Raw genomic sequence first — 15,460 nt, 5'->3', positions numbered from 1 at the left:
TGACGCCTCGTGTTCACATATATGTGTATGCATGTGTGTTGGTGTGTGCAATTATTTGCGAGTAGAAAGAGAACTCAGGAATTCTTGTATCCAGATAGTTATGGTTTTAATGCTGGCCTTTTTTTCTGGGATTGACGATTTAGAAAACGTTATAGCACATCTGCTCTGATTACATATGCCAGCTTTGCTTCAAAGAGGCTTTCAGGTTTTTTTTTTTTTTCCCTTTTCCTGCCATTTTTAGATTTTTCTATTTAAAAAAAATGATTTAAGATCTATAGTGCAGTGATTCAGGGTAGCAACTCCAATCAAAATTGCTTCTGATAAGGCTGTGTGAATGTTCTCAGTCACTCAGTGATGTTTATGTGTTATTAAATTTAAAAAAAGGAAGCTTATGGTATTAGGACCAGGGTTTGGATGAGGACAAATAATTTTTGTAAAATAAACCTGAGAGGATTTTCCCAGGCATTTTCTTTACCACACAGAAATCTATTTTTCATGTTTTTTTAAGCATGGATTTTTTTTTCCCCCAACAAAAACATCTGCCCCAGAAATAAGTTGCCTGCTTTAAATGCCATACAACTTGATATCCAACAGGCTATGGCCAGAAGGCGCCAGGCCTGCTTTAGCTCAGCAGGTGGTCTCTGAAACCTCCTAAGAGGCCATTGGCCTGAGAGCAACAAAGGCTTGGAGGGAGGGATACTTTGTTTTCGAGATAAAGGTGACCTCTTGCTCCATTTTCTGTTATTTGACTCTTTGATGGAGAGTGTTTTAGGACCTGGATGGACCAAATTAGGACAGTTTGCATGAAATCAGTTAAGCTTTTTTTGTCTCTCTCTCTCTTTTTTTTTTTTTTTTGCTGTTTTTAACCATAAAAAGGGTCAAGTCCCTTAATCAATAGTTAGTGAAGGAAATAGGGGCTTGAGGGTAAGAATTGGGTACTACTAGGGGTGTATGAATTTGTTGGAGTACAGAATAGACATTCTCTTTTAAAATGCAATTAAATGTAGGAAGTAGGCAGAAAGTATGTCCAGTGACTAAGAAATGAATGAGACAATAACAACCTCAACAAATACTTGCTCTGTATTAGTGTGTGTAGCACACTGTGGAGATGTTTTTTCAACTTTTGGACGGGATGTGGGTGAGGAGAGATAAAATACCCATTGGTCATTAAGGCTCAAAACTAAGAAAGCACCTCTGTCCTATTCAGCAGCGATAGAACAGATCTGAAATTGTGAGGTGTTGAGCCGCCTCCAAGTACACAAGAGGTTCTAGAGAAACAATTTTGAATGATTATTTGAATATCAGAATTTCATATCTTGGGGTGTCTGGGTGGCTCAGTGGATTAAGCCTCTGCCTTCAGCTCAGGTGGTGATCCCAGGGTCCTGAGATCGAGCCCCCCATCAGTCTTCTTGCTCAGCGGGGAACCTGCTTCTCCATCTGCCTCTATGTGCTACTTCGCCTGCTTGTGTGCTCTCTCTCTGTCAAATTAATAGATAAAAATTCTTAAAAAAAGAATTTCTTATCCTTTAACCCTTAATTTAATTAGGATATTTCATATTTTATCAGGAGGGGGTAAAACCCTGTGCTACTGTCCTAACAGGCAACTGAACAGTAAGTCTTTGCTTCTTTCATTTAAGGGACTGAATGAAGACCCAGAGCTGGGCCTAGGAAACTGGGTCCCAAGGACCACATGCCAAGCAATGATGGTGCCCAGAGCTGTGGTCTCCGAACTGAAATGGGCCTCGGAAATCCTGAGAAGAGCTTTTAAAATGCAGAATCTCAAGAAACAGGGATTTTTGGAGGTGTGGTCTAAGAGTCTGTATTTTAAAGAAAGGCAAGACTGGGGACCAGTTGCCATCTTAGGGGAAGTGGGACTTGTCTAAGGAGCACATTCAACTTCTGACGCCATGTACACCTCCATCTTGATTGAATCACCAATCAAAGAATAAACTTGCGCTTTGAAATTAATGTGTGGTATCATAAACTTTTTATTCTTTTTAACATACCATGTCTGCCATGACAGTGCTTGTTGAGCTAGGAGAAAATACCTTGCTGGCTTTGGGGAAGGTTAAGTCTTCCTCATTTAACTGAATAAACTGCCCTTGCTCAGTGTTACCCAAGAAACAGCCAGGAAGATTAGGAATAAGAAATAAGTGAAATTGGCTTTCTAGTTACTAAGAACAAGAATTGGAATCTAATTTTTTATATATATTTATTTATACAAGATTTTATTTTAAAGGAACCTCCACACCCACTGTGGGGCTTGAACTCACAACCTGCAGATCAGAGTCTCATGCTCCCCCACTGAGCCAGTTAGGCACCCCCCGAGTCTAATTTTTTAATGTGGCTAACAGAGTATTTATAATTCATTTCATAAATTTCAGCTACCATTTATACATTCTAAGTGGGGAGGAAAAATGTACACAGACCCAGAACAAGAACAATTGAAAAGAAAATGCACCAAGTGTTCTTATTATGATCTTTCGGGGTCAGGCTTAAATTCTGTCTCCTCTGGGGTTCATCCAAACCCGCCCTGTACCTCCTTAGTCCTTCGTGTCCTTATTTTTTATATCCCACTCCCTATTTTATTGTTAATTTTTACATACTATTTACCAGTCTTGTCATTACCATGACATACTATCACTATGATACATGAAGTTTCTAGAAGCTAGACCTGGTATGTTATAGGTTCCTCCTAATACTTGGTAGAAAGTGTCTTAGGAGCCAGCAAAGCTAATTCCTTATTTCTGTAGAGCAGAATGTTGGAGTAAGACTGCTTAAAAAACTTACCAGCCATGCGCAGGTTAGGGGCCTGGACAGGACCCAAAGGCAGACATTCTGTGCAGTGAAATGGAGAGAGAGATGCCCTGGGAAATCTGGATACCTGGTTTCAAGGCTTGTCTCTGCCATTTACTAGCTTTATTATCTCAGACAAGTTCTTCACTTCTCTAAGTCTGTTTTCATTCACTCTACAATGAGGGGCATTTAATTATCTCTACTTCACAAAGATATTTAGAGGTTAATTGAGATAACATGTCAGTAGTCTTATCTCTGGATTCCCAGTAGAGTCCTTGGGAAGATTAAGCAAACAAACTAACAAAAAACCCCAGATGTTCATCCCCATTCCGAGGGACGGTGACTTAATTGGTATGTGGTGGGACTTTGTGTTCAACACATCTAAGAAGGTCCTCAATGATTTTGATGTACATACAGCCAGAGTGGAGAACCACAAGCCTTGTTAGAGGAAAATATTCTCTGTAACTAAAGTCGAGTATTTATTGCAGCTTAGGAATTTTGTTCCTGAATATCTAATACCATGTCATCTCACTGAACAAATGATGGAACAAAATCTCTAGTCTTTTATTTGTATATATCTTAGAACCATATTGTGCAATAGTAAAGACCCTTCCATTCCTTATGTTGAGGCAGAAAACTCTTTACATATTAGATAGAACTAAATTTAGAATTTTAAAATTAATTTATATTCCCCTCCCCCATGGGGTAACATTAAGTAAAGCCAACAAAATCATATTGTTATGAATTCTGTCTTGTATTTCATTTGTTTCCCCAGGACTAATGATTATGGAGCAGACACAATTGTTGAATACAAAATAGGTCTCATTAAAAAAGAAAGTATTATATAGAAGGCTTTAACAAAATAGAAGGGTTCTGACATTTAAGAATTACTGATAGACTCCTTTCACCCTTTCTTTGATCTAAATCCCCCATATGTATTTACCAACTTTGCAAACATATTGACTATGTGCACATAAGGTTTGCAAACAAGTTCCAAAATGTTATCACGGACCAATTAGTTTCTAAAAACCTTTCAAATAATCTTATCTTCTCCACAAGAGTGATTTAAGCTTTGGAAAGAAAAATCAATGAACTCTGCATTGTTTGCTTTTCACTGGGAAGAATCATGACTTAATAAGATGGAGCACTCCATGGTTGTTTGTAAGCACATTTATTCATAAGCTGGTATGATTTGACTTTAAGGCTCAACGGCTGGCAAGGAAGAGCTTTTCAAATGAAGCCATTCCCTGTGAAGAGCAGTTATACTTTATATACAGATCATTTTAAAAATTGATGTCTTTAGTAGGATACCCAGATATTAATCAGGTGTTTTTTCCTTAAAGTTATTCTGAGAGGCTTTTGGATGAACTAGAATATGGTCTTCTTGAAAGATAAAATTGTACCTATGAAAGCTAGATCAGCTCTTTTAGAGACTCACAGAGCTGAGAGGAAAATGCACTTTTAGGTTGAGGGTGGTTGGATATTCAGAGATACTCCATGACCTTCAGAAGTGCACATGGCTGGTTAGTGACAGGACGTCCCCTCTCCTGCTCCTGGAGCTGCACAGTGACCACCATCCGGGGGCATGGCCCATCAGTGAGATGCCTCAGAGCTTCCTGTGTCATGGAGCCCAAAATATGTTTCCCTCTTTTTCTGCGCTGGTGATTTCAGGAAAACTCCCTTGCCTTCCTTTGAGAGAAGCATTATCTGCATTATTTGGCACTTTTTCCATATAGAGATGGAATTGTTTTCAGAAGCTAATCCCTTTCCGTCACTCAGATTTACTCTAATCTGTAGATGCTGGCAAGAAATCAATTCATATTTTTCATGTACCTTTTGCTGAAGGATTCTCTTGCAGAGGATCTGGACTTTTTTTTGTTTGTTTGCTTGTTGTTTGTTTTGGTCTACTAATGCACAGTTTGGTGATCACTGTCTCAAAATAGATGTGTTTACAAAAGCATGCAAGTGATATTCTTGTATGGCCTTAACACAGGCCTGGTTGAGACCCTGTATGTGAGAAGGTGTCTTGGGGTGACATTTAGAGTAGAGAATGAGCAGGGCCCTAGTTTTACTTATTACTGCTGGAGGTGATATTGCTTCTTGGCCTTTTAAAGAACAGGGCTAGGGAATATATGCGGCTGTGTGTGTGTGTGTATCCACATAGACATACACACACACACATGCACATATATGGACTCAACTACTTACATATGTATGTGTATGTTTCTGTTTGCTTTCTGTGTTTGTTTCCCCTCCTTCTCATTCTTATTGACTTAATTTTAATTTGGAACATGGAGGATATGAAGAAAAGTCACGCCCTTATCCCTTCTACTTGATTTTCTCCCACTCTTGAGAGTAACCAGCTATGGTGTTGTCTGGGTTATCCTTCTTGTGTTTCTTTTTGTGAAGATAAGTATTTGCATCTCTAAAAATTTCCCAAGCTTTTCTTACACAAAAGTATCATATTACAGATATATGCTTATTTATTCTTTGCCTTTTTCACTTACTAGTATCTTCTAGAAATTAACCCATATCAGTGTTTAGAGGTCTTTTTTATTATCTTGTATGGTTATATAGTAGCCCACTAGGTGTAGGTATATATTATTTTATTCAACCAGTTTCCTATACAGGATCATTTTTACCCTAAATGGCAGGGGAAGAGTTTAATGTGCTGTGAGGGAAGTGGGGAAGAGAAAACAAACAAACAAAAAAATGGACACAATCATCATAGGAACCTCAAAAATATGCTAAGTGAAAGAAGCCAGAAACGCAGGACTGCAGATTATAAGATTTTCATGTATGTGAAATGTCTCGAGAAGACCCATCCACAGAGACAATAGGTTAGTGGTTGTCCAGGGCTGTGGGTGAAATGGGGAATGAAGGCAAATGAGCATGGAGTTTCTTCTTGGGGGTGATGGAGATGTTCTAAAATAGGATCAGTTCACAACTCTGTAGATACATTAAAGTCATTAAATCGTACATTTGAACAGGTGGATTTTTATTTTATTTTTAAAATTTTATTTATTTGACAGAGACAGATCACAAGTAGAGAGAGAGAGAGAGAGAGAGAGAGAGAGAGGAGGAAGCAGGCTCCCTGCCTAGCAGAGAGCCCAATGTGGGACTCGATCCCAGGACCCTGAGATCATGATCAGGCAGCCCAAAACAGGTGGATTTTAATGTATATAAGTTGTACCTCACTAAAGCTGTTAAAAAATTAGCATCAGGTGGTATGATCGACATTCCTGGGAGAATGTGATGACCTCTAATTCCAGCATGGCTTAAAGAGTTAAACCTCTTAGATGTCATACATGCTTAGTAGAAATGTTGGGAATCTCTCCTCCAATGGTATATACTCCCTTATACTTCAAATCAGAAGTTTGTTTGTTTGTTTGTTTTAAACAGGATTTTCTGCTTGAGGCTTTTAGTGAACCGATAACCGCTAAAGACATTTACTTATTTAGAACTGACTGTGGCAGAATTGATTTAATACCTTTAAAGAATTAAATTCTGAAGGACCTTGTAGACCACTTTGTTATGCTTCTCATTTCACAGATAAAAGTCTGTTAAGAGTTTTGAAACTCTAATTATGTAATAAAGTTATCTGTATTTCTACTCATCTGTTCTACTCTTTAAATATTTATGCTATTCTGTTAGGCAGCCATTAAAATGATAATTATTAAGACTGTGTAGAAACATGGAAAACTGTTTATTATACAAATGAAAAAAAGCAGCATGCCAAATGACCTAAATATCATGATTGCAACCAGTGTGTCAAATTTGTGTACATATTGAGGCCTGGAGCATAATAGACAAAAACAATATGTGTGTTGTGGGTGTTTCTCTTTTAATATTCCTGAATGTGGCTGCATTTGTGGCCTGCCTTTGCAGACTTTCCCAGACACCTTCTAGCACCGGGAGTGTGTGTGATAAGGTTACATCATTCTTGTTTACTTGCCACTGGAAGTCTTCCTTTGTTCTCTTGTTTCTCATCTTACTTTATGGAATCTACCGATCTGGCATGGTTGAAGAATGACTTCTATGTGGGTGGTAACTACTGTTATCTACCTCTACAGAAGGCAGAACATAAAGAACATAAAGAAATTGGCTTAAGCCATCACTTCTTGGTTTAGATGACATTGGAAGAGTCATTGAATGAGTTACAAAGAATGATTGAGGGCATTCTTTCTCTGGTTAGCTTTACAACTCAATGGATTGTCTACAGTGAGGTTTGAGGGAGATGAGGTATGTTAGGTGACTCACTGCTATGGCCATAACATCTCAACACTTTAACGGGAAAAGTACAATGATATAAAAGTGTAATCACAGATGCCTAGATGGCTCAGTCAGTTGGGCATCTGCCTTCGCCCAAGTCGTGGTCCCAGAGTCCTGGGATCAAGCCCCAAGATGGACTCTGCTCGGTGGGGAATCTGCATTTCCTCCCCCTCTGCTCCTCCCCTCCCCATCCCCAGGCTTGTATGTGCTCTCTCTCTCTCCTTCTTCTCTATCATATAAATAAAATCTTTTTTTCTTAAAAAAGTATAATCAGGGTGCCTGGATGGCTCAGTGGGTTAAAGCCTCTGCCTTCGGCTCAGGTCATGATCTCAGGGTCCTGGGATCGAGCCCCGCATCGGGCTCTCTGCTCAGCGGGGAGCCTGCTTCCCCCTCTCCTTCTGCCTGCCTCTCTGCCTACTTATGATCTCTCTCTCTCTGTGTCAAATAAATAAATAAAATCTTAAAAAAAAAAAAAAAGAGTCACATGTTCTACCAACTAAGCCAGCCAGGAGCCCTGATGTGACCTGTTGTTATCAGTGGTCAGTCGAGTTCTCAGATTTTTCTAGGAGTTTTGGCTTTGTTGGTTTGACTTGATGATTTTATCTCGATACACTGACACTCCGTTCTCCCTCTAATTACTGGTGTGATGTGGTCAGTGTGGCTGCCAACAATTCAAGTCTGGGGCTTTTGTTACCTAAACAAATGGTACTTAGTAGTGGGTGACTACTTAGGTGTGTAAAACCAAATCTCAAATTTTGCTCTTTGCTTCAAAGTAAGTATTTTAAGTTTGTGTGTTTGTTTTAAGAGCTATTTTGTTACTTTTGGATTTTTGATGTCAGATAAAACGAGAAAGAGCAGCCTATACTTCACTTTCCTTGAAATATCAAATCCCAAAACCACTTAATTTTATGCGGTTCCTCTTTGATTTCTTTGGAGAAGAAAAAGCTCTTCATGCAGGGGAGAGTGAAAAGTTGGTTATGCTGAAGTTACTTTTAGTCAGTACCCTGGACATACAATGTCTCACCTTTAAGATCACCTTATGTCTCCTGGTAAAGACAGGCTACATAATCATAAAAGCTGACGTCTCATGTTGTTGAAATTTATTTTCTGTGTTTCTTTGATCTGTTTCTAATGGCATACTGCTTGATAAGATAGGAACTCCAAACCAGATGTTTCTAGTGCTCTCGTGGTTATAAAGGTGCCTTTGTAATGGTCGGTGAAATAAAAGCTATCTCTGGATAATATAATAAGAAAGTATTTGGAAGAGTATTGAGTAACTTGCAGAATCCAGGGGACAATGTCAACCTCCAGGATAACCATAACAACTATGGAATCTTAGGGTGGCCAGGCAGGAGTGTCTTTTAAGTTTTGGCCATTGAAATGGCTCAGTTTTGTTTCCTTCCCCTGCTCAGCTCAGGATTTGTGTTCTTTGGAAGGGACTCAGATTTGCTCTTAGCTTAAGTCAGTCAGATGCCCATTTCTTAGTTGGGGTGACTGATTGGCCACCAAAAACACATGAAATGGGAAAGGAGTATTTCTAGTTACCAAAGAAGGGGAAATAGGCCACACCGGCAGACGCCCATTTCTAACAAGGTTCATCTCAAAGCAGAGAGAATTTAAATGATAGTTTTAGCTTGGACAGTGAGAGATTTGGACGGTACCTGAATTCAATCACTAAATTATTCTTGTAGTTGGAAAATCTTAGCAGTTTATTTCATTAATCAACGGATGTTTTATGCTGAATTGTGAAAAAGTGATTTTTTTTTCTGATCACATTTTAAAAGATTTATTTTCATATTTATTCTATTTTCAAATATATACAGAAATATAATAGTATGAACCCATAGTAGCCATTATCCAATTTCAAAAATTGTTAACATTGTGTCAATCTTGTTTTTATTGATTGCATCTTCAAAGATTTTCATAAGATGTTTTTACAACTGACTATCTAAAAACTCACAATATTCACTGTGAAGTCTGAGAAATGCTTTCTAAACATAAATCCAGTCATCAAATGATGACTCTCATACCAGAAAGTATGTTGCCAGTTAGAACAAAAGATGGTCCTGTGTAACACTGATGCAGTGTTTACCTGGAAGTAGAATTTTCTTTCAATCAGGAAGGCTCTTTTTACTGGCTTAAGACTGGTGAATCAGTTCCTCAGTGGCTCTTTCCAGATTATTTTTCCCAACTTTAGTCTTCTGGTCCTTGGAATCTTTGGGAGGTGAATCTGAGGTTTTATTTGACAGTAGATTTTCTTTCTTTCTTTCTTTCTTTCTTTCTTTCTTTCTTTCTTTCTTTCTTTCTTTTTTTTTTTTAAGATTTTATTTATTTATTTGACAGACAAAGATCACAAGTAGGCAGAGAGGCAAGCAGAGAGAGAGAAGGGTTGTGGGGAGGAAAGCAGGCTCCCTGCTGAGCAGAGAGCTGGATGTGGGGCTCGATCCCAGAACTCTGGGATCATGACCTGAGCCGAAGGCAGAGGCTTTAACCCACGGAGCCACCCAGGCGCCCCTTGACAGTAGATTTTCTGAACGCTCGTCTACATGTGTACTGTTTAACAGCTAAATGTGCTCTAATCTCTCTTCGCAGTTGAAAGATGCATGAGTGTGATGCAGTCGGGGACACAGATGATCAAATTGAAACGTGGGAGCAAAGGGCTAGTCCGGCTCTTCTACCTGGATGAGCATCGGACCCGCCTCCGATGGAGACCCTCGAGGAAGAGTGAGAAGGCAAAAAGTAAGACCAATCTTTGACTTCTTTGCTTGACTTGATAGAGTTCCACATGGGTTATATTTGCTGGGCTGTCTGGAAGCTTCAGATCTATGAAACTTTGATATTTTTGTAAGTCTTGGGGTCAGTTGCTAAAGGATGCAGACAGACTGAATAAGTAATGACCATTTTGTCTTTTGAATTCCTTGGGAATTTTAATCCATAAAAGTTTTCCTGTCCATGGGAGTGCTATAAATGTTAATATTTCCCCTGTGCTGGAAACATGATTTATTTTTTAGTTGGGATATGAGGTTTTAGAGCCTGAGGCCCTTTATTTATTTATTATTTATTATTTTATTTTATTTTTTTAAAAGATTTTATTTATTTATTTGACAGAGAGAGAGAGAGAGAGATGGTGAGAGAGGGAGCATAAGCAGAGGGAGAAGCAGGCATCTCATGGAGCAGGAAGCCTGAGGTGGGGCTCGATCCCAGGACCCCAGGATCATGACCCGAGCCGAATGCAGATGCTTAGTGACTGAGCCACCCAGGCACCCCTATTTATTTATTTACTTTTAGTAAAAGGTGAAGGGTATTATAAATCCAGTGGACTTAAAAGTGTATTGCCATATTCTGAGCAAAGCTAACTGATCAGTGAGTTAGCTTTTAGTGATACCAAGCAAAAGAGTTTTGATCTGACCCCTACTGAAAGTCTCTCTCCCACACCTTGTACATTCAGCACCAAGTTGGTGTTGGGTCCTGTGTAATGGCTCTCTCATCTCCTTCCTTCCCGTTTTCATAGGAGCCTCCCTGGTCTCTGGTCTCTTCACCTATCTGGCCTGTCGAGAAGTCTCCTAACCAGTCTCCATTTTGCTAGTGTCTTCTGGTTTTGTCTGTTAAGATGCTTTCATCTTCAAGTAGCAGAAGACATTGACTAAATTAGACTTACATGAGAAATAAAGATATCATCTCATGTAACAAGAAACTCAGAGATCAGCAGGTCCAGGTGTGGGATGTTGAGTCTTTAGTTCTGTTTTCCTCAGGGCTCTTGGCTCTCTCCCCTGTATGTTGACCCTGTCATCAAGGCAGCAGCAACATGGTGCTTCCTTTTTAGGAGAGGGGAACCCCTTTCCAGAATTTTCTCACAAAGCCTACTGCCCCATGTCTCCTTGGTTAGAACTGCATTATATTCCCACACCTAAATCAATCATAGGAAACAGGAATGGGGCCTCTCCAATGGCTTAGACATTCCAGAACTTGCCCTAGGGGCTGGGGGAGGCAGGGAGGCCTTGGCTCATTTCTCTGTGAATTGTGTGGGGAATGAGTTGATACCAGAAGAAAATCGTGGCTTTGCCACAAAGGCAGAGTGGAGGAGATGATATTAGAGGCAATCAGTAAGATTGCAATACTTCTGATTCACGCTTAAAAACAAGCAAGCAAACAAAAAAGTAATATTCTAATTTAAGTAATCTTCCCTGTTAGTGCTTCTCTGATCCAAATCTGCAGTGTTGTTCCATTACCTAAAAGATGCTCATCTCTGGTCTTTTATTCCAGGCTCTCTGTGATCTAGCCTCTCTCCAACCTTTCCGGCTTTATGTCCCATTATACTCTCTCTTGAACTTTCCAGTCTTGCTCAAGTGACCTATTTAACATCCCTGGAGTGGACCTCATGTTTCTGTATCCTATGTTTTTCTTCTTCTGGGATACCACCTTACTCCTCTACCTCTCTAAGCCCTGCTCGACCTTTACCATCCTGGCATTCTTTCTGGAGATACCAATCACATTTAGCCATGCTATTTAGTTACCACCAAATGTTTTTTTCCTTCCAATTTTTAACTGTCATCTTATGCACAACTCCAAAGTTGGTTCTAGGTCTTTGTCTGTTTTCCTTGTGCAAATATGCAAGCTGTAAATTTGATATATTCATAGTCTCCTTTTCTACCAGTCTTTTTGCCCTGATCTGTATATCGCTCTTCCTGTCATAAATTTCAACATGTCCTGACTCAGTGCCTGGGAAGGCATGGTCCAGGCTGCCCAAGGCTGCCCAGGAAGGTAAAGTGGCATGTGGAGAAGGTTCCTAGCGGGAAACGATATGGCTTGTATTTCACATTTGAACTTAATACCACAGTTCACAGACACTGAATTTGTTCATGCTTATTTTTTTTAAAGATTTATTTGAGAGAGAGTGAGTGAGTGAGTGTGTGTGTGTGTGTGTGTGTGTGTGAAGCAGCAGAGGGAGAGAATCTTGAAGCAGACTCCCTGCTGAGTGTGGAGCCCAATGCAGGGCTCGATCTTAAGACCCAGGGATCGTGACCTGGGCTGAGACCAAGAGTCAGAGGCTCAACTGACTGGGCCACCCAGCCATCCCTGTTTGTGCTTATTTTTAGAATTTAAGATGATTTTGCTGCTTTTTAAAATTTTTTTTCCAAATCCATTATGCCATGTAACTGTGTGTTCTGCTTTCCTCGCAGTACTTATTGACTCCATTTACAAAGTCACCGAAGGTCGGCAGTCTGAAATATTCCACAGACAAGCGGAGGGCCACTTTGACCCCAGCTGCTGCTTCACCATCTACCATGGCAACCACATGGAGTCTCTGGACCTCATCACCTCCAACCCTGAGGAGGCCCGCACCTGGATCACAGGCCTCAAGTACCTGATGGCCGGCATCAGTGATGAAGATTCCCTTGCCAAGAGGCAGAGAACCCATGACCAATATCCTCCCTACAATGTTAATGTTGAGCTGTGTGTGTGTGTGTGTGTGTGTGTGTGTGTGTGTGTGTGTGTATTAGACCGTGTCTTATTTTTCCCTGTAGTTTTGAGGCTTAAAGCCACCTTCCTCTCTCTCTCTCTCTCTCTCTCTCTTTCTTTACCCCTAGCACCTTTCTGCCCCCTCCTCCCTCTCACCCCAAGTAGATGAATGCACAGAACAGACAGAAATGAGCTGGCATGAACTCAGGCTTCTTAGGAGGAGATTGAATTTAGCTTTACAATCTGAGAGGTCTCCAAATGCAGCCTCAAGTTTCCTAAGAGAGACGCGGTAGCTGGGAAGGTGTTTATTTGGATTAAAGAAAATCCTGCTCTGTGGTCAAATCAGTTTAGTTTAACAGGTACTCTTTGAGTTCTAATTACATATGAGGTATTAAGCTCCTTCCTGCTTTTTCTATCTCTCTTTTTAATTTACAGAATGGAAACTGATGGATACGGAAGGGGAAGTTATTTTTTGCTTCATACCATTTACCTTCTCTGAATTGTTCAAGAAACTAGGGACTCCTCTGAGTGTCCTTGATGAAGCCCATTCTTGAGGTCCCGTACTGACCAGATAGTTAACCTCCTTGGTCTGGAGACACCTCTTGCGCTGGTATTGGCCTGGTCATGGGACATGGACTTTCTGGCCTCAATTTCCTTATCTGTAAAGTGAAGACAATAGAGTTGTTGACTGCTTTGATTCCCTTTATCAATTTTTTTTTTTTTTCAAAAGAAGATTTTATTTATTTATTTATTTATTTTGGAGAGGGAGTGAGAGAGAGCACAAGCAGGGGGGTAGCAGGCAGAGGGAGAAGGAGAGGGAGAAGCAGGCTCCTGGCTGAGCAGGGAGCCTGACTTGGAACTCGATCCCAGGACCCTGGGATCATGACCTGAGCCGAAGGCAGATACTTAACCCACTGAGCCACCCAGGCGCCCCCTTTTTCACATTTGGAATGGTCTGAAAATACATGTGCCCCTATCTATGAAGGGAGTGGGACTACTTCATTCCAATGAATGTATGCCCTAATTTTTTCCCCCCAGAGTAGTGATAAATTTGTGCTGCTCTAGTTATAATTCCTCACCCAGGGTATTGTTTGAGCACAGTGGAAGTATTCAGCCCATGAAAGGAATTTTGACAGTGTGAAGGTCTGAGCTGATGAGCCGTGATGTTTTCATCAATATTCACAGCATGCAGATAAAGGCACCTGGGATTTATAAATGAACAAAACACAGACATAGAAACTAACTTTCTGTGCTTTATTCTGTTAATTTAGTTCTTAACTCCTTAACATTTGGTAAAAAAACAAGCAAAAATATTGAATAAAATGGCTTTCTGATATAAGCCCTGGAACCGTACTGTGTCCCAAACTAAAGGAATATTAATTTTTCATGAACAGGAGAGGTGAGATGGGGCAGTTCACGGGTTGGTTTATCGTGGCTCAGTGATGTCATCAGAGACCGGGGTTCTGCCAGGCTCAGCCTGTTGGGGTGGTCCTTCAGTGGCTGCCCCATGGTCAGACAGAGGTACACCTGCTTCAGGTAACAGCTCCAAACATAGCACTGCTTCAAGGGATCATAGATTCTTCTCATAAATCTTTTTTTAAGAGCAAAGTAAATTTTCCCAGTCATGCCCTCCTCCCCGCACCCCCCACAAGGACTAAATCTCATCATTGGCCCAATGGCTGTTCTAGGCCCATTCCTAAAGCAGTCTTCAACAACATGAGCCAATTAATATAATTGGAGCTCGGGACTCTTGCACTCGTAAAAACTGAAAGGGTTTTTGTTTATGTGGGTTTCATCTATTGATACTGTCATATTAGAAATTAAATCTGAGAATTAAAAAAAATATTTGTTAATACTCTTAAAATTATAATAAACTGGGGCACCTGGGTGGCTCAGTCTTTAAGTGACTGTCTTCGGCTCAGGTCATGATCCTGGGGTCCTGGGATTGAGCCCCGCATGGGGCTCCCTACTCAGCGGGAAGCCTGCTTCCCCCTCTCCAACTCCCCCTGCTTATGTTCCTTCTCTTGCTGTGTCTTTCTCTGTCAAATAAATAAATAAAAATCTTAAAAAAATAAAATCATAATAAACGATTACATGTTAATATATTTTTATGAAAACTATTTTTCAAAACAAATTAGTGAAAAAGAATAGTGTTCTTTCCTCTTTTTCAGGTCTCTTCAATGTCTATCTGAATAGAACGCATGTATTTTCCTATCCGCTTCTGCATTTAATCTGTACGTTGTATTGTTTTGGTGGAAATACATGAAGAAAATTTAGCATCACACAGATAAATGGTTGGAAGGGGGGGAACTCATGGTTAGGGGAATACTTTGGATTCTACTTTGGGGATGGCTGTACTAAGGCCAGTCAAGATTCACCTTCTGCCTCCATGGGAGCAAATGGTTCTTGCATACCTGAACAAAACTGAAGTTCTTCAACAAGGAAGAAGGAAGGAAAATGGTTGTCGGGAAGACAAGCAATTGGAGAAGTGCTCTCCTCACCCAGTTAACTCGGACAAGTTCACAGTGTTTCAGAGCTTTTAACCACGTATATAAATGCCTCACATAAACTCTGAAGTAGACCAGTAAGAGCAATGGGCATACTGTTGTTTTTTCTAAATGGTGACAAAATTTACCCCTTCACTAGATCGTTCTAGTTAAGTGAGAAATGCATGCTTATTGCAGTAAGCCAGAGAATACAGAGCTGCATAACTAAAAGATCAATTGTCTTTATCCCGGTCTATGAATTTTGTACCCACTCTTCCAAGGTTACCGATGTTAACAATCTGATACACCCCCGACCGGGTTGTCTGCTTTTCTGTTGTTGAATTTTGAGAGTTCTGTATATTAATTCCTTATTAGTTACATGGCTTGCAAACCTTTTCTTTTATTCCGTTGGTCTTTTTACCTTCTTGATAGTGTCCTCGGTGCAC

The 15,460-nt window shown here is 40.2% G+C and overlaps 1 protein-coding gene across 8 annotated transcripts in view; it reads left to right on the top strand.

Moving 5' to 3' along the window:
* Positions 1–15,460, top strand: part of PLCH1 (phospholipase C eta 1) — a 218,913-nt gene that overhangs the window by 121,169 nt on the left and 82,284 nt on the right. For all 8 annotated transcript variants that reach the window (XM_032852566.1, XM_032852565.1, XM_032852561.1 and 5 more), the window contains 2 exons: positions 9,661–9,807; positions 12,249–12,492. In XM_032852566.1, the coding sequence (XP_032708457.1) occupies positions 9,661–9,807; positions 12,249–12,492 (391 nt within the window). The remainder of the gene's footprint in view (positions 1–9,660; positions 9,808–12,248; positions 12,493–15,460) is intronic.

The sequence above is a fragment of the Lontra canadensis genome, unplaced genomic scaffold (genome assembly GCF_010015895.1).
Source record: "Lontra canadensis isolate GAN:19392208 unplaced genomic scaffold, GSC_riverotter_1.0 scaffold6, whole genome shotgun sequence".
Taxonomy (NCBI): Eukaryota; Metazoa; Chordata; class Mammalia; order Carnivora; family Mustelidae; genus Lontra; species Lontra canadensis.
The sequence above is the reverse complement of the archived record's forward strand: the minus strand, read 5'-3'. Positions and strand labels throughout refer to the sequence as shown.